The sequence below is a fragment of the Colletes latitarsis genome, chromosome 6, assembly GCF_051014445.1.
Source record: "Colletes latitarsis isolate SP2378_abdomen chromosome 6, iyColLati1, whole genome shotgun sequence".
In the NCBI taxonomy this organism is placed as follows: Eukaryota; Metazoa; Arthropoda; class Insecta; order Hymenoptera; family Colletidae; genus Colletes; species Colletes latitarsis.
In genome coordinates this window covers 19,377,526-19,397,655 of record NC_135139.1, presented here as the reverse complement: position 1 = coordinate 19,397,655, position 20,130 = coordinate 19,377,526, and the positions used below count along the sequence as shown (strand labels likewise).

Genomic DNA, 20,130 nt, shown 5'->3' with positions numbered 1-20,130 from the left:
ACGATAGAATTTCTTAACGAACTTGTTAGGTCGTACTGTTCGTGCTTGAATTTTGCACTAGAATTTATAGCGACGCTTCAAACGTACCATAGAATTTCATAAAAATCCGTAATCCCCTTTCCGATCGTCCCTATATTCCCCTCCGCAAAGCCATTATAGCGCTGTTGGGAACTTCGATTTTTCGTAGAAATATTTTTTTTAAAACCTTTATTTTTTCACCTGGTAAAAATAAAAATATCAAAACTTGTGTATTTCTGGCTGTAGAAATCTGTATCTACCCCGTAAAAATATTTACGAATACACAGTAATATTGTAATAAATTCGTTACGAAATTCTAGTCGGGGCGCTTAAAATTATTATATTCTTCGATAGGAATAGAACGTCGTAGACTCGATATGAATTTACAAAAACGAGGAAGCGCGAGAGATTGCGAATTAAATACCTAACGATTTCCAATATTGAAAAGTTAATTCGCTATGTTCCTTTAGGAGAGGTTCGTAATTGGAAAAGAGTATGTGAAAGAATATATAGAGCCGTAGTCCGAATTCTAGGTTTCCCAAATATTCTCCCAAGCATCGTCAAAGAGTCTATTTCCAGTGGACTGATATTCTCGTGAAAGAAGGATTGCATTTTCTTCTTCACCTCCCATTGGAATTATTAAAGATTTAAATCACATTTTGTAATCAACTGTCTGATACCTTTAGATATCCAACTGCCAAGAAGCATCGATCTGTTTATCCACAACCTCAACATAGAGGCTCGTAAAATTGCTCTCTCCTTTCTCAACGAATATAAATGACAAATTTAAGAGCTTGCAAAACTCTGTATTTCGAATGATTAATAAATATTCGTACCAACTTACGAGGCACGATCGCACGATTTATCTCGAAAACGTCGATCCCAATTACGGTTCGCGTTGAGAGCCTTGGTCAAGACTCGTCCCGGGAGAAATTTTCAGAGGACACCCAGTGCATTTGCGCGTTCGAGCAGGCCGAGGGAAATTTTCTAGTTTCCCCGTGTCGAGCATTGAATTTCCTGCTGGAAAGGCACCGAAGCGTGGGCGAGGAGAGGATAGAAATGTCTGCCGGCTCGGTCGCGTATAACTTTATTTCTCTCCTTAGTTCATCACCAGGATGAAACAAGAGAGCCTAACAGGATTTCCCTCCAGCTCCGAGAGACCTTGTTGATTTTTCAAACGCGCCGCAAATCCGACGGATGGAAGGAACGATAAACCGCGGCGGCGACGACGGTGGCGTCTCGTCGCTCCGTATCGAATAACAGACTCCGTCGGCGTCTGACCATAAACGACCTTTAACTACTGCCCGTTCCAGAGAGTCGTTTTCTACTTCCCGTACGCGTCGTCGCGCGATACTATTGAATTTCCATTTATGATATCGCCTCTCTCGCCGATACGCTTGCTTATTTCCCCGCATTAAATCCTCGTTTCGGCAATTACGCTCACCCCGGTGGGGGGTGGCGCGCCTCGTTAGAGGGTTAAGCGTGACTACGCGCGATGGTTCTCAAAAAGTTTTCTCGTTGAGAAACTCGTTGCCGCGCCCGTTATTCCCGCGGCTCGAGCTATTTTTCGAACGAAATTTCGTACCGTAGACGGGAATCCGCGGACGTCGGGAAATTTTATTCGCGATTAAAAGCCCGGAGAATAGTCGTATAAACTTGACGACTCCCCGAGCCTGGGCGGGTATTTAATGGCGCGGCTTCCTCCGCGTCGCGGTTTGAGAACCGTTTTAATAAAGCGATACCATCAAAATTCACTTCGTCAGCCGGGGTGGTTTCGCCGATGGTCTTCGCCAACGGAGACTAACGTTTCCCCGATTCTCTTTGCGTGGAACTTTTTTTTTTTTGTTTTTAAATTTCTCGCTTCTTCCTTTTTTTTTTTTTTTTTTTTTTTTTTAATTCTGCAGACTCGAGCAATATTATCGCGAACGAACGCGTCCGGTAATGACTGCCGCGTAATGACCGTGCGGGTGCTCGGCCGGCAGCGGCTCGTAATGGCGCTCACCATATTGCAATTTGAATTTCGCTGAAATCAGTGGAAAAAGGGTGGCAGGCCCACGGAATGAATATGTTAATTGGCTTTGGAATTGGCTGTCCCTATCGGTGATTGATTAAAATTCGATACGTGCTGCCAGTCCCCGCGACGATCGCCTGAGGGGTGGAACGGCACGGACGATGAGGGGGCGAGGGGGGCGACTGCGACGGACAGGACTCATGGAAGTTACTTTACGGATAAACGAGATTGAAATTTCGATGGAAATTACAGTCCGTATCTGTGGACTTAAGCGAACGGTCGTCAAGTCAAACAAAAGTCCGCGTCTCTCCGCCAAACGCACGTTCCGACGTCACCCCCGGGACCCGTTAATCATTTTTTTTCAGACGACGTGATTAATCCCGCGCGATGTTTATCGAGTGATTTCGAAGGAATCATTCCGTGCCTCTCGCGAATTTCAATGTCTCAAATTTAAATACTTTGGATGCCCAGAAGCGACTGAATCGCTGCCAAAGACTGTTTAACCCTTAAGTGGACTCTCGATCTCAACTGTATTATTTTACTTAATGTTGACATTAAGTAATTTTTAGTTTATACTTGCGGAGTGGCCCCAATAAACTTAAGTTTGTAAAATGAACTAAATGTTTATTCTCGATCAACCCAAATTTGTTTCCTGAAAATAGTTTTAAATTTTCTTCGCTGAATCGTTTCGTATACATTAAGCTAATAAGAAAAGACCTATATTTGTTGGAAGAGACAATTTTGTTTAATAATTTTTTGTAATAAAATTCGCGAAGACGTTCCAAATATTGGCTCGAAAAGCGGGACTAGCCCCTTAAGGGTTGAAGACTGCGAGGTTGCACCACGACTCTATTCCGGTCTGGAGAAACGCGGATATGTGTATTTCACCCCCGTCTCGCACGGAACAACGGTACATGTTGACTTTCACCTGCGGATTTATCGCGACACACCTCTGGGAATGTTATCATTGGGGAGCAACCGTGTCTTGTTTCTCGCGTGTAGTGTCCTCCTTTTGCTAGAATCCCGGCAGCTAGGGCGATAAATCTCGCGCACGAAAATTACCACACTATAGGCACGTTTACGCGAAATCTCGTTCGCTTAAATAGTTTCCTGCCGGGGTCGGAACTATTAAGGCCGCAGTTTTCGAAACGTAAGCTGATAAATTGCAACGCGGACGTGCACGCGTATAGAATCCTAAATACGACTTCGTTCTCTTCTGCTTCTGCTGGAAATTCTACAAGATACTTTCACGCGATCCGTGACACAAACTTTAGCATATATATTTTAGGATCGATGATCAGAGGAAACAGCCAAACGATCCGATGGTGCCCCACTTTGGAAACGAAGCTTCGAGAAGCCAAAAATAATTGAAATTAATTTCAAGTTTACCAATTTTTGTACCAGATTTGCGTCAGTTCTTCGGATAATATATTACGGAATGGCCACGTAATACGAAAACTTTTTAGTTTGATGGGAGTATGATACGGTATCGGCGATGATTCGCTGGGAATATTCTCCCCCCCGAGATAATTGAATTTCTTGATACTCATTTTATAATGAACGTAAGTGGAAAGACGCCGCAAATGAAGGTGGTTCAGAGAGTTTCGTCTCTGGCGTCGGTACGTCGACGTTAATGAAACACGTCCACCGTTGGCAATTGTCCCACCGCAGGCACGACAACGAGCGCCCTAACGCAAAAGGAAGAGGCGGTATCTAGCCGGACTGCCGTATTCCGTTCCGTTTTCATCAGAATGCATCTATATACTGTCGCTGGTCCAGGTCTTTCACCGTTCCTCTCTGAATTCAAATGAGAGTCTCCTTTTCGGTTTAATTCGTCCGCCGGCTCGCGAGCGTCAACTCGTGTTACGTTTCTCTTCGTCAGCGTGGTGCTCGCGCTCGTGAAAATATTTCCAAAATTCGGGTCAAGATCCCCGGACAACTTCCCTTCGATTACCCCTAATAACTCGTTTCATCTTTCACGCACGTCCGTCGTAAAACATTTTAAAGAAGTCATGTTTTCCCCGAGCATTTTTACGCCCACCGTTTTACGACCCTCTCGATCTTCAGCTTCGTATCCTTTAACGCATTCCGCGCACCAAGGAGAACGCGATAGAAAGGAACGCGGACATATTTTTTATCGCAACGTTGTTCGTTACGCTTTTATTGCGCGTGTTCATTCGCTTCTGGAAACGAGTTCCCCGATTCGAACACAGATATATGCGTGTCCCGTCGTAAACCATTTAGGAAACTGCTTCGAGAAATGTTTTCGCGCCGGATCTCTCATTTTTTTTCACTTTTATTTAGCCGTACATTGCCGGCCAAAAGTTTGCGACGAGTATCCCGCTAAAACTTTTAAAAGACGATGACAATTCGGTGACGAGTGTTTCGATTATTGTTGTTGTTTTCAACGTTACGAAAGGAATGAAAGTTCCCATCGATTAACCTTGATTTTTCTTTATTTACGTTCGAAAGGATGGCAGAAAATGTGAAACGTGTAGTTTGCTAGATCAATCAAATTTTATCGCCATTTTCAACGCCTCGATTCGAATTTAAATGTCAATGTCGCGTGGTACCAGAAAGGGGTGAACTTCTGACGGCGGTTCCAAACTTTTGGCCGGTAGTGTAGGTATATGGCGGGCAAAGGAGATCGCGACGGCATGGAAATGTTCCGTACGGTCGATCGGAAACGGAAAAGCCCTTTCTCGTTTCGCCTTCTCGTTGCCCGTTCCCCTTTATTCGTGGGAGTGGCGACTACGTCTGCCGTAGAAAAATGCCTGCGGAGGGCTCGGGTCACGTACAACGGGGCGATAACACAGTCGTTTTGCTTTTTTCCCTTCTCCATCTCCTCCCCCGCCGCCTTTCCCGGTCTCGCTCCAGCCTGTGGGTTTCGTTCGCCGTCAGGCTCTTTCGTTCCTCCTGGTCGTATTCAAAGTGCAAGGAGTAAAGGGAAAGAGCTCGTGCACAAAGATCACATGCCGCCCAGATTGAGGCTGCAGGGTAAACGTTCGTGTTCTCTCTTATCCTCTTCCAACTTCCGTTTCCTCTTAAATTCTCCCGTCTCGCTCTTTCTTGTCCCCCTTTCTTCGTCCGTTTCTATTCCGAGCTGCTCCCTCGCTTTGAGCAAATCTGCGTGAAAATGGGAAGAACGTCTGGCTACGAGCCTCGGCCAAGGACATAGAGGACTGCGTATGCACCGAAGAGAGACAACGCGAACCGGGGAGAATCACCAAGCCATGGTGAATATCAGAAGTCGTCCGATGACAACGGGGTCTCGTTGAATAACGAGGATCTCGACGAACTCGCGAGGCAACTTGGACTCCCGGAGTTGAGAATTACTCTCGCGACACCGGCGCCTTTCTTGAAATACAGTAATGATTTGTGAAATGAGTCCCCAGGCGTGATTCGTGAACATTTTGAAAAAGATGAAGCCGACTTCCAGCCTCGATCCGTACGAAAGGTGAACATACCAAACCCAGAGAGACGTTTATTTTACGAATCATTGCTGTATTAGGCTTCGTTTTCTCACTTGATTATATGAAGCCCTTCGAGTTGTTATTGGTACACCACTTGTATCCACGAAGCCCGAACGATTAAATCAACCACGGACAAAGAAACAATACCCAGAGACTCGGAATACTAACTAAACCGGAAGGTTACTCTCGGGACTCGAAGGGTAAGCAAACTTTCGAGATCCGAGCCGACTCGGTCCGATATTTCCCGACACGACACGAGTTTCGTGTTCCCCAGAGTATTTCTGGTTCGTACATTCTTAACAAAGTACTCTCGATCGATATATAGGCCCAATGCCCTACGCCCCCACACACGGCGATTAGTTAGTGATTAGGCCATCTAGACTCCAATTACATCCACGCGACAAGATGTTAAATATAACGTTTAAAAAATCACACCTTGATTCTAACGGTGGGAAGAATCGACGTACATAAACAAAAGTTCACAGTTTAATTTGGTAAAACAAATTTTACCACCAAAGGGGGAAAAAGTTATTGGACAAATTTGTCTGGATGATTAGGTGATTCTGTAATTCTGGTAGGCGATCAGAGGCAACGTTATATCCAGCTCGCACGACGTAACGTCGCATGAACTTCATCCTCGTCATTATCGGAAGTGACCGTCTCGATCCCGCCGAATGCTGGCGCGTAATAATAATTTAAGGCGACGCCTCGAAGAGCCTGTTCCCCGTAATTTCATCGGCGTCGGTAAATCGCTTTACCGGCATGATGTATTTTGACGAGCTAATGGATATCGCGTACAGATTATCATGCTAAAGAGACGTTAATTAACACGTCGGCCGTTGTAACGGCCGTTTACACTGGTTACAGACACTGCCCGATGCAACATAGATACGTCCACTCGACGGCGACCGAGGGACGGGGCACACCATCCGGGGAATACAAATGGCGAACGGCCTCGAGGCTATCGCAGCTGAAGCTTCCGCGATACGCGCAGATTTTAACCGTTCAAAACAATGAAATTACGCCGACGACGCTTTGTCCCGGTGAGCAAGGGATGAACCTGTAATCCGATTTCCTTGACGAGAGCAATTATAAAGAGTGGCACTGGATTAATTCTGTCGGCCAGTGTCTAGCTGCGAAATTGCTTCGCGATTGCCCACTCGCACGATAAACGTTCCACCGATCGACTGTGACCAACAATTTTCCTCCAATATCGATTGTCTGCCGACTAACATGCTGCTGATGATTTAAAATATTTTTTTTTTTATGCAAAACCGTTGCTACCGTCTAGAAAATTCGTGCTGCTTTCGTGTTTGCAATTGCGATTTCTAGTTTCGATGTACCACTTTTGTGAAATTGTTTACATATCGATGGACGATTTAAGAATCTTCTCAGACATTCGCTAGAGATTTTGCGCGACTGAGTACTACAGTTAAAATTTATGAGGAATCGTTTTACTGGTACATTTGAGTCAAGAAGTACTTTGGAATAGAGATGAATTTATATAATAATGAAAACTGAATGAGAGGGTTTGTTTTTCATCGATCTTCAGGCCAGCTATACTTCCAAGTTTTTGTAAAATGCATAGGAGAATCTTTTTTTTTAAAAACAATGTAAACTGGTAGTTAAATCATTTAATCCTCCTGCAACAGTTTTCAGCCACTATCAAACATTGTAGAAAGAACAAATCTGTTTTTTTATTTCCTATTTCAGTTAACGTCGAATTTCCCAACTTTTCCCCTGATAGTCGCGTAAATTCCATGTAAATTTAAAAGCTTCTCGAGGCGATATAATATTTTTTTCGACATATTTATCAGCGATACCTTTTACTACCGGTGAGTTTAAATATAGAAAATCAGGCGGAGAGACGATCAGCGACTCGTATTTGTAAATGAAGTTCCAATCGGTAAACGCGGTGGAAGATTGGATACGACGTAACGATATCGAGCAGGAAGTTCGCGGCGAAGTTCAAATTTAATCGAGGGCGAATTTAATTTCGTTCGCCAACTCCGAGCCGGTAATATTTGCACGAGCGTCGCGTGGAATCTGAAAAAGAAACAGACCTCCGGAAGTGTCGAATCCAGGACTGAATCACGACCGAAGAACCAAATGACTTTTCTTTTAATAGAAACGCGAGTCGTCGAACTAGAAATACTCGTTCGGTGTTTCGTTTATAATCCGACGAGGCTATATTTAAAATTAATTTTTAGTAATTACTTCCGAACAATTCGCATGAAATTACAATTACTCAACCATGGTACAGGATTAAAGAGGTCAAAAATAAAAATTACCTAGACCCTCGAAACTGCGTGAATATATCTAAAATTAATTTCTAAACTTTGTAATACTATAATAACAGTGTATTCTTCTGGTGGTTTTAATCTATTTAATTCCCCTCGATTTATGATCATTCGAAAACCACAGCCATGGTACTGGATTAAAGATGAAAATTATCTAAACTGTCGATCACTTAATACGAAAATAATAAGGTAGGGGATTAAAATGGTCACTGACGGGTTGGTGGAAGAATTAAAAATTTCTGGTATAACGAGATCTGAGGATCGATTACTGGGGAGGTCCGGTCGAATCAAAGGACACCCGCGTATTCCTCGAGCGTGGCATTCATAACGAATGTAAAAGAGGCAGTCAGTCACGAACACGAGTGGCTGCGAACACAGAGTGAAGAGGAGGGATCGAGGAAAAAAGGTCCGACGCGAATCGATCGTCAGCAGCTAGAAGGTATGTACGTACCTCCATGCCACGTCGATTTCTCCATCGCACCCACTTGTTGAACCCCGGTCGCCAATATTCGACGAAGTACTCCTCGGTGTACTCGACCCCGTGGCCATTCCCGAATCTACCCTGGGTCCTGGTAGACGTCAGTACACGTGGGCTGTGCAGATTCACCTCAAGGTACTCCTTGCCCTCCTTCGTGACCATGTTTTTCGGGCACCAGGCGCCGCCGCCCTTGTCTTGTCTCAGCCTGAAAAACCGAGGAATTACGTTAAAAATTATTATAAAGGCTCCTAACATACAGCATTGAATTCTACGAATCTGTACAAAAATATTCAATACTTTTACTCTAAACGTTAGTACTTTAATAGTATTGGTAAATTAGTAATTTTTATCGAATGGAAGGTACAAACAAATTTTCTTTGTCGATACCGTAGTTAGTTCCAAAGAAAACAATTATTTACGAAAAACGGCATAGTAACTATTCAAACATCCTGTATACAAATTTAAATTCATTTTCAATTAAATAAACATTTTATGATCCAGTCGTACAAACAACCAATAAGAATATTTCAAATTTCTATTGGTGTCGAATTTCACCGCTGTACGAAAGATAAACGCGTCGATCCTGGAGAAACGTTCATCTTAAGAAGCATTGCTGCACTCTGGTAACAAAGACAGCGTTCGAGAGGGATTCGCGGTGAATCTTCTTCCTCCTCCCCCAATTACGGAAATATATAACCCATTTTCGGTTATCCGATACGCGACGCGTGAAAAAAATAATTAATGGATCCCCTTTTTCCGGCGTCGCTGGTTCCACATCGTTATCGAGACGGGGCGCTCGTGTATAAATTAATAACGCCCGGATTGATTTACGAGCGATCGTTTAACCGAGGGTTTTTTCACTATCGATTTCGAGTTATTTATAATCGTTTATGTGTATCGAGCAGCTTTTCGCCATAATGGCTTTCGTCGCCGAGTGCCGCGAGTGGAACGAAACGACGGAAAAATGGAGAGAGTGACAGCGATCGGTGTTTAATCATCGCGCACGGTTTCTGACCCATTTACATCGTCGCCGAGAACAACGGGGAAAGCAGTTTCGATTGCGACTCCTGTCTCGACGTCGTCGGCCCTGGTGCATTATTATGGATGTTCCCACCCTTGTACATCGACTTGACGACCGTAACGCGTTCGATACTGTCCATAAGATCCAAAAACTGTAATAGTTCTTAACTTTAATAAATCTCAAGGGATCAGAAAACCACAGAAAAACGGTTCGACGTCGAAATGTGTAATAACAACGGAAATTCAACGTTTCCCGCGGAACGTGACCAAGCACTTAGGCAAGCCACTCGACCAAAATTAAACGTGCACTTTAGATCCTCTGGAAAATAACGAATTTTAAAGTTCCGGATAAGGTTGTGGAAAATAATTGTGCAGACGTTAAATGTATATTAAAATGCATAGGATAGTATATAATAATATTATGTTACCGACTTTTATACAGGATTGGAAGGATCTGACTCGCGTTCGGAGATTCGAAAATCTGGACGACGGTAATATTTTATTCGATAATTTTATATATGTAGCCGTGTACGGTTACAGTAGGAATAAAAGAGTTAAATGCAAGTTCGAGAGCCGCGCACGATCGCGAGCAGTCCGTCCGCAAAAAAAGGAAAAACTCGCGCGCGCGAACGCGAAGACCATAATTTCAGGCACAAAATGCGTTTTTAATTCAGTGCCCGGGGAATTTGGCCCAGATGCATACGGAATACATGGTCGGCCATGCGGCTTCTGCACGCTCGACAGACACGGGTTAGCGCAGTGTTTCTCAAACTGCAGTTCCCCAACCCTCTGGGATCCGTGGACCCGCGGAAAAAGCAAAAAACTCGGTTCCACAGCGAGACAGAAAATATGCCTTTCGTAGCATTTTATTCTAATTAAAGTACTCGTTATAAATGTTTTATACAGCCTGCGGCAAAAACATCGAAAACGAAACTGGAAAGTAACAAAACGTTTGACAATGTGGAACGACTGAAATTTTTAGTTTCATCAATATTACTTTGTACTACTCATTTTTCCCCCAATTTTACTATCTATTGTGAACTTTTAATTTCGTTTAAATCCAGCAGAAAATTTCAAAAAATTAATACGGTCTATTAAACTATTTGCTTTTATATGTTAGATCGATGAACCCTTGACGAGTAAATAAATTAAATTTTGTTACTTTTTAAGTACATTCGGATTTCGATGAGTTTAAGGGGGAATAAAAAATATTTCGAGTTATAAAAGTTTTTTCTTAACGAGGTTTCGACTCGCAGGAGAGCTCGATAAGCAATTTCGACCGACGGAGGTCTCTAAGAAAGACGAATACAGCTACAACTACGAGTTCGGATTAAAACTATAATTCTTCGCTCTCGATCCAAATCTGTTTCGATATGTCGTGACGTTTGAGTTACCAAAAACTTCGTATTCCACGAATATTTTCTAAGTAATCTCGGTAATCTGGACGGATTGGAACCTCGTCTTAACCCTTTGAACTCACAGACTTTTCTTCGATCTACTATTAACTCTAATACACTTTCTTACGAAATAGATAGTAAATACACCAAGCAAACGTATCTTCTTTTACATTATTTTCTTACGTATTTTGTACTATATAATCACTTTGAAACAATAATATCGTTGTGTTTCCTTAGAGGGTGCATTCAAATTGTTTACTGGACGTCTCTTTGGAGGGGAAAGCGGAGTGCAAAGGGTTAATCTAGGGGATTCGCGGAAAGACGAGCATTGAGAAACACTGGGTGAGTACATACGTGTGCGCATGTAATTCCGGCTAAAAATAACGCGGCCCGATAACAAGATCGCATTATGTATGGTACGAAGATTCTTCGCGCGATAAGAAAGCTGCCAGAGTTTAATTTTAAGCTCTATTTACCGTGCAACGAGCTTTCGGAATTAAGGATATCGGGCGAACGAGGAGGCCGAGCATTCCGAGTGGCTTATTATCACTCGGCTGAGTTACTAATGGCTGCTGAGGTTCGGGTGACTTGCCGGCCGGCGTCTCTGATACAATTTCCTTGATTTTCAAAGCTCGTTATCACGGTAATCGTCTCGAAATGAAATTCTTTCCACCGTCGACCTTTTTCCCTCCCCCTCTCCCGATATCGCGCGCATTCACTTCGCCAATTAAAATTAATGAAACCCTGCCCCGACGCGTAACACCGCGGGCAGATTGCAGTTCCGACAGCCTGCAGTTCTTTGTCTTTGCTTTACGCTGCAACGGCGCCATGTTAATTTGTTGCTTCGTCGCGGTGTATTAGGCGTAGAAATTAATTGTACGAGTAACCATTTATACGTAAAAGCCAAAAACGGATAATAAGGTTCCTACGAAACGTTGGTTATTGTTATTAACATGGACCCAGGTCTACAAACTATTGGCTGACCTTTATCGAACCGGGGCGAAAATCAATGGAAACGTGTTCCTCTGTTCGAGAGAGAGAGAGAATGCGTTTGTGCTATGCATCAATGAATATATCCGCGATGCCTGTTTCTATGCTGTTAGCGCGCAGCACGATTCGAGATCGTTCCATTAATAGAGTCGCGAAAGAATATAATTAATAAAGAATATCCGGAGACGCGAGTACACAAAGAGCTTACAACGTCTGCACCAATGGCCACTTTGATAACGCAAATTGTCATTCATAGTATACGTAACTATAATTACTCGTATCTCTACAATTATCCAGTTATTATGCCCAGTATTTTGCATATAGAACCTTGCAAAGAGATTGAAATCGATGCAGGGGGTAAGTTAACTACTTCCCTTTTAACCCAACTTTCTGTATTATCTACCTTCGAGTTTACTCTCATCCGTAAATGTAGCGTGAGCTTCTTCTTCCGTTACTAGTTGTCTTAGCAAACAATTGGAATTATTGACAATTGCTGCTATCAATGTTACTTATCGAAGAAAGGTACTTCTGATCATAGGGATCCGTTACGCAGTCTATTACAAATCTTGTACTTTCTATAATTCTCTACCTTTCTTTGGAAACAACGTCGATTATTAACCCTTTGCACTCCGGAAAATCTTTATTACTACGAGCAATCAGGAATACAAATCGCAATTTCGCGATGTGACTTTTAAAAATAAGAAAATATTTTTTTTTTCTAGAAAAATAATTTCAATTTTGTGTTGTCACGAATGAAACTCGAGTAGAGCTACGGTACGTATTACTAATCTTTGCGTAGAAATCTTGTATGAATTAAAATTTCAATTCTGCTAAAAGTATGTTAAAAAAAAGCACAAGGAAGTTCCGTGTCGCGAAATTACGTAGTTGTTCCCAGTGTTTCAAGCTCGAAACGGGAACTCGACGCGATAATCAAGAAAAGAAGTTTCCCCAGACGAGGCAGCCAGGATTCAGGAATCGACCAGTTTACTTTGGACATTTCCCGAAGGCATTGGCCGCGAGTGGACGTAACCCGTGCCCTGTGGGAGCTACACTCCGATCCGGATAGACGCGTGTATGCGTGACACAAAGCGGCAGAGAATCTCCATGGAAATATTTCAGCTGGTTCGGTCGTCGAGCACTATCATACAGGCGGCATGCCCGCATGTAAACAATAGACCGAGCGAAACCCACTGAAAGCGTTTGCGGTTAATTAGGCAGCAATGCTGTTAACAATGTCCTGGCTTCGTCCCTGTCCTCCTCTTCAACCCCTTTTCGTCTATCCGTAGACCTACGTCGTGCAGCCGAAATTCCCCGCAACGTAGCCACCTCGGTCAGGATTTCGTCCGAATAAAGTTATCACCGACCCTCCTTCGTCGGCTGATTCCGTGATCGCCTCGAGGTCGCTAATTGTCTGCCGTTTCTGCGGGCTAATTACGCGAGCAAGGAAATTAGACGCGACCGGGCTCGCCCGAAAATTTCCGCCAGCCTCAAACATTCAACGCAATATTTTTACCATCCTTTACACGCCGATTATGCCGAAACCGGGCAAACGATAAACTCGAGTTATGAATTTTATCCCGTACAATTTTATCATTATTTAAAACGTAACAGTATTTGTAGTTTTCAAGCCTCAATTAAATTACTATTTAACTCCATCTACTTTGAATTCCACGCATGTTTTTATTCAATCTTCCACCCAAATACAACAACGATCGGCATCCACGGTTTCAAAAATATATGAAGCAGTTCTTTACGATCCTAGCAACGACATGAGTTTTCCTTCGTTCACAATGAGTTACGACGTTAATGGCCGTAAGCTTCCGGGGCAAGAAAAATTCCTTTAAAAAAAAAAACCGCTTTCCATCTCCAACAATTAAACGATCAAGAAAGGGTTCGTTTTTCCGTTGGTCGAAGCGTGAAACGTAAGAAGAAATTCTGGTCATTACGCTTTCTTCGCGGAGTTCGCGAGCCGCTCAAACGCTTCTGCACGAAACTTGGACGTTTTACGCGCCTCGATGCAGTTGTTTGGCGTACGCCTGCTTCAGCAAAGGTGCGAGAGCAACGTAACTGATCGAAACGATCGGTGAAATCTAGAAACGAATATTCGAAAATCAATTATTTTTTATTACTTTCTATTCCAGTAAATACGGTAAAAATTTCTGTAGATCGACAGCTATTGCCAAAAAGAGGTGGCTCGATACGATACCGTCTCGAACGGTGTAATCGTTTTTTAAGAAGCACACGTACCGTCGCGTTTACGTAATCGGTAGATGGCGAGCAAACAAGTTGAAAGTGCCTGGGTATGATACCGACTCCGTTACAGCAGTTCTTTTCGTTAATAGCGCCATCAGCGTGGCCAGATGCTCCGCGAGCTGGCCGTAATAACGAAAGAAAATGGTGCTCCAGGAATCGTAGGAATTCCCTTACGTGCTTTACCCGGAACCAGAAAAATTTGTAGCGCGAGGAAACGCTGGGAATCGCCTCGTTTCGGAGAGGAAAGACATAAAAGAAGTTCGAAACGTACTGGTTAAGGTCCCTCGAACCCTCCAGTTTTTAATCATAAACTTCTACGGGCTATCGTAAACAGCGACCATAACAGCCACGCGTAACTTCGAAATGCTTCGATGTCGCCCGATAATGGCGTCTGAAAAATTACTCTGACGAATCCTCCTCGTAGGCGGAACACACGTTACTCGTTTCTGAGATCGAAGGAAGCTTTTAATTTAGATTTTTATCTGGAATCGCGGTTCCGTTGTTTTCAGAATCTTTCTTAAATAGTAAAGGCCAGTTTCTTAAAATTTATATGCAATAAAGCAACGCGAGTTCGTCTCTTGGTTTCTTAATTGTCGCGGGCGATTTTATTTACCGAATCGGTAGAAGCTTTCAGTTTCACGCGTAATTAGAAGCCCGGGTGTTTTACGGGGAGCTCCGTTATCGAGAGAATTCTAATTTCTACGGAATTAGTTACGGGACTTCGATCCTAATAGGAAGCCAATAGTCCCGACGAAATGTACGGTAGCAGCCCAGCAACCAACCGACCGAGCAACCAGCCTTATGGGTTGGGTGTTCCAAAGTAGCCTCGCTGAGAAATGCTCCAAAGTGGAAGCCCGGCCGACCAGAGGCATTACGGTGCTTCATCAGTCGAAAGGTGCATTAGCATTGCTAATGACCTGCGATCGTTACCGGCACACGCCGCAGCAACCATCTTCGCCGCGCTCCGTCTACGGCGCGTTTGTTATTTGAAAATGGGCCACCGTCCGCGACGGTTACAATGATCTTCTTAGTGTCGAAAGACGCGACAAGCCTGAAGCTTTCGACGCTCGAAAGTTGCATGTCGCGAGCAAAAAATTACGAGACATTTTACATATTTTTATTAACCCGTCAACGATCGAATGATTTTGTAGTCGACGAGAAAAAAGACAAGGAAACCGTAGCAACGATGTATAGACCGATAAAAGGTGCTAACTTTTTAACGGCCCTAATATAAACCCTCACTTTTTTGCTGGTACGTATTACATTATTAATATCTCGAGTATAATGTAGACTTCCTTTTAGAATGTTATGCCCCAATTCTGTAACGTTTCTTCGGTGAACTTTGCAGAGAACTTTTTTTTTCGGCTTGTTACACGATAGGTTAATAGACGGTTCTTCTCGTGCATATTGGGGTGGATAGATCGATAAAAGGTGCTCGCTTTTTAACGTTGTAATACGTACTCGTTGCACTTTTTTGTTGGAGTAAAATTATTTATAACCTAGGGGTAATATACATTAAATTCTTGTACGTATTAGCACAGACGAGGTATACCAACAGATTTAGAAATGAATTTCAATCCCTTCCCCATAATTAACTCGCATGTATTTACGCTCACGTTATACATATGTGTCTTGATAAATCTAAAAATTGATTCATAACAGTGTTATCAGACGGCAGGCCGATGCCCAGAGTAAGCTTACCCTTCCATTTACGCACACCAATCCACAGTCATGTGTACCTGAGCTTAGGTGCTTTGGACAGCTTCGGGAATTCAAGAAAGAAGGCGAATGTAAGTCTTTCTTTCTTGCTTCCGAAACAGCTAAAATCCGATTTGTGTCAACCTGCATACGATTTTGAGTCTCAACTGCCAAGGCATTTTTGTTTTCCAACCCATGTGTACCTATTACACATAAACGAGGTAAAGAATAGACCTATCGTTAGTGGGATGAACGCTATCGCTGTACCACGAGTGTCTTATAACATGAGATACACTCTTCCAAAGTGGAACAAAATGTTAAAAAGATCATGCATCAAATTGTAAGGGGATCCTCGTAAGAAGGCTTTAATCTTCGTAATGGTTTTAATGGGTCACTAACTTATGGTCACTGGTGGTCAACAGTGAGGTTGACCTCAAGGTCAGTGGTCCAGTGAAGGTTTAGAAATGGTCAAGAGGTGGGACCAATCGAAATAGCGTTGTTCTCTAGACCAAGCGGTTCTTGACTCTTCACGTTGACACTGTCTCCCCACTCTTCGACTTCCCCACTCGAAGACTACCGCTGGACAAATTCTTCAGTACCCCTGGAGCATCCAGGGGGAACGGGTCTCGCGGGCCTAAGTCAGGCCATTCGTGGAGTGCTGACCACTGGGGACCAGGAGTGACCAGGAGTGACCAGGACTGACCAGGAGTGACCAGAACTGACCAGAACTGACCACTACTGACCAGTGCTGACCAGTGGAGATCCGATGACTGACCACTACTGACCACTACTGACCAGTGCCGGACCGTGATGACCACTGGTAAGAACTATTTAAAATTGCTCTCCCCACTTCTATTTTGTCGTTTGATACCAATTAAACGTTATGGAACTGTCCTTTTGCTAAATTACGAATCGTTTCTTATGTTACAGCTGGACCTATGGTGCTTCCTTGGTAATGGTAACTAATGCTCAACAAGTAGTAAGCTCACTTTACTTATTTATATTATTATCACAAAACTGACCAGTTTATTTTATTTGTTTGGTCATAATTCAATTTTGTTTGATTGTCTGGTTTTATCTGGTTATTATGTTTTCCTCCTCTATTTCTACTTCTGCCTTATTTTTTGAATTGGCATCATTGTGTTCAATCATGTACCATTTTTGTTTGCACATTATTTTATGAATTTTGTATTTTATTAATTTTGATGTCACTAATTAGAATAGGATTTTTATTCTTGTTCTATTTCGCTAAGATACTTTGTTGAATTCGTGGATATTTTCATTCTTTGATTTCATCGTTGGATTTCCAATTCTGCTCATCTTTGTTCGTCTCTGAAATTTGTATGGTTCTGTTCGTCTTTGAAATTGTATGGTTCTTCAGATCATTTTTGTAATCGTTTCCTATTTTACTTCGACATCATTCCATGAATTTTTATCTCTCGTTACGCAAGTATAGGTAGAATACTTTGTTCGTAACATGTGTAAATTTTGTACATTTCCCTAGGTAGGTCTAGCATCGAGAATCTTATAGATTCTCACTTTTAGGTACATCAGCACGACTAATTATTCCATCGCTTCGTCTAGTTTGCATGGTGTTTATTAAATTTCCTTTCGTATGTCACTAATATGGGTATCAATTTTAGTTTCAGATTATTCGCAGGGACATCGAAGGAAAACGCCACAACCGCCGAGGGACATTTAATTCTAAGTCGATTAGATTTAAGCTTCGTCGCGAATCTTAAAATTAACGTCGAAGATTTCTTTATTGTACATATTTCCGCGTTCTACCAAGCAATTATTAAATAAGTAGCTTCTTCTCTCGTTATTTCGTTTCTTGCTTCGGTCACCACTGTTTCATCGGTTGAAACATGTGATCGGCCGTGCATCTGGTCCGAAAGATCTGATCGCCTTCCCTTGGTAAGCTTGATTGAGGGAAAACGGCACTTCGCTGGAAGGTGTGGAGTTTCCGTATTCTGCGGAAACGCATACCTTCCAGCGGAAGTCGACTCTGTCTCAGGTACTCTCTCTTTGTCAGACAGCCTAAGTCGGGTCCTTCGGGCTCCCGGCGGGTTGCGTTGGAGAAATGGAGACCTCGATTCGGAGTTGCAGTTCTCTGTTTTCTTGTTGAGATCGAGTTAGCAAGGGCAGTAGGTTCGATCCTCGGATCCGCTGCACGGTTCAGCGTCGCGTCGTGTCGCGTATCCCACGATTTAACTTCATCCCTCTTTTTAACCACATAATTGCTTGGTACAACTAAATCAAGGAACTTTGTTTCCTTCTATCGTCCGAATTTTAGCTTCAACTTGACTAGACTTGAGCTTCGACGTTAATTTTAAGTCTCTAGTGTATCTGCGTATGCCAAGTAATTATTTAACAAGTAGCTTCTCTCGACTCGTTCTCTCGTTTCTTGCTTCGGTCACCACTGTTTCGTCGAACGAAACATGTGATCGGCCGTGCAGTTTGTCCGAAAGATCTAGTCGCCTGTCAATGATAGATCGATTTCTAGAAATAGAAATCAATCTACCAAGGGCAGTGTCGATTCGATCCGAAGATCTGCTGCACGGTTCAGCATCGCGTCGCGTCGCGTCTCCCATAATTTAGCTTCATCCCTTTTTAAACAAAATAATTACTTGGTACAACTAAGCTAGAAGATCGAAGGAACATTGCTTCTTTCTATCTCTCTAGTTTAGTAATCTAGTTTCTAGGACTGTAAAAGGGAGATCAATGGAACTTTGATTCCATCTATCTCTCTTTGGGTCTCCACTCGCAGCAACCTCCTCGTGGTGAGACCTGGGTAATATTATTTACCGGTTAATTAATAATCGTATCACTCTTAGCTGGGTAATGCAATTATTAATTAAAAACTAAATAATATTAGCAAATTGGCTGCGATCCGCTTTGCATAGGTCATCATAAATATAGAGCTTCTTCGCTAGGCTAGTTTTGATTCATCAAAGATTCTAGAGTATTGTCAGAGACGAAGTATACGAGTGGATCTTTCACCCAATGTATTTTTTCGGTCCATTCTTATGGGGTCTCGAAACCCCATTACCAACAGATTCAGAAAAGAATTTTAATCCCTTCCATAGTCAACTCACATGTATTTACGAAACACTACAGCTGTTTGTCTATCAATACTAATTCAGTGAATAGTTTCTCAACTGACCGTCATCCATGAGAAGTGGACGCTAAAATCACCACCGAATTTTCAGGTCGGTATGGCAGTCAGATTAGGCCAGAAAAATCCATAAAGTGAAATGTCTACTCGTATACCTCGTCTATGGTATTAGCTTGTCCCAGTCGATGCTTGTTTTATTAGTTTTACTCGTTGGTTTCGATTAGTGATTTCGCTAAACATTTGTCCTATAGCGTATGCACGAGTATTGATTTAAATTTCAACCCACACCGAAAGTGAATGCTTTTATTTTGGAAACTTTTAACGTAGTTAGGATAGCCAGACGATTTTGACCGTAAACTTCCTACATTGAATTGAATTCGCGTGTACCCATCATATTCACCGAACGTGGTGAAGCAAAAAAAAAAAAAAAATTTTTAGCGATCGATTGATTCGCAATGGAACGCCGTCAATCATCGTCGCAGTATATATTTTCCCTCTCAAAAACAAACAGATCTTCGCCTCGAATAAGTAATTAAATTGAAATTCACGTTAAATTACTTTGAAACATTCTCGCACAATATTATAAATTAATTTCAAAGTTACTACTGATTAACTTGCCTCGTAAATATCGTACGTAACGTCGTCTATTAAAATCAATTAAAAATAATCGTAGCACTCGACCAAACTTGCTTATCCGTCCACTTGCTGGTTAACTCGATCGTTTTTATTGCTCGAGGCCAACCGAAAGTCGCGAACAACGAAGAAATCGTTCGTTGCGAGCGCGTTAAATAATTTCGTGGCGGCCGAGGTTTTAATAATCGTTTGCAAGGATACGGTTGGGAACGATGAGCGCGAAACAGAATATCGAATAATAAATCCGACCTAGATTCGGTGGCGTAGGAAATAAAAAGCAATGCAATCAGCAATTTTTAAGCGAGGTGAGGGGTACGGTCATCTTGGTCGTCTTATTCCTGGAGGACTGCCGATATTCAGGACACGGCCGCAGACCACTCGCTTTCTTTTATTATCTGGCGGCGTACGTGCAGCTCGACCACTCATCGCACAGACGATGAGCCCTTCCCCGTCCCTCGATACCGGAGCGTTCAACGGTCGGTAAAAACTAATTAAATTTTTCCATAATACGGCAATTTCGATGATAACGCGGCAGTCCGTCGAGGGAATTGTGAAAATACTTGAAAAGTCGAGCGGAGCGCAGGACGAAACGGCGCTCCAGAGTTACAGGACATTATGTTGTACCGTATGAGCGTTTTGGCGGGGATTAATGCTCTCGCTAATTAGACGCGAAACGACCGACGATTACGTTACGCGACGCCCCACAGAAGACGAAGCGCGCCGTGCTGCAGAAATTGCGCC

The 20,130-nt window shown here is 42.8% G+C and overlaps 1 protein-coding gene across 3 annotated transcripts in view; it reads right to left on the bottom strand.

The window, feature by feature from the left end:
* Ddr (discoidin domain-containing receptor 2) overlaps nucleotides 1-20,130 on the bottom strand; it is a 246,387-nt gene that overhangs the window by 73,995 nt on the left and 152,262 nt on the right. For all 3 annotated transcript variants that reach the window (XM_076766209.1, XM_076766211.1, XM_076766210.1), the window contains one exon: nucleotides 8,254-8,485. In XM_076766209.1, coding sequence (XP_076622324.1) covers nucleotides 8,254-8,485 — 232 coding nt within the window. The remainder of the gene's footprint in view (nucleotides 1-8,253; nucleotides 8,486-20,130) is intronic.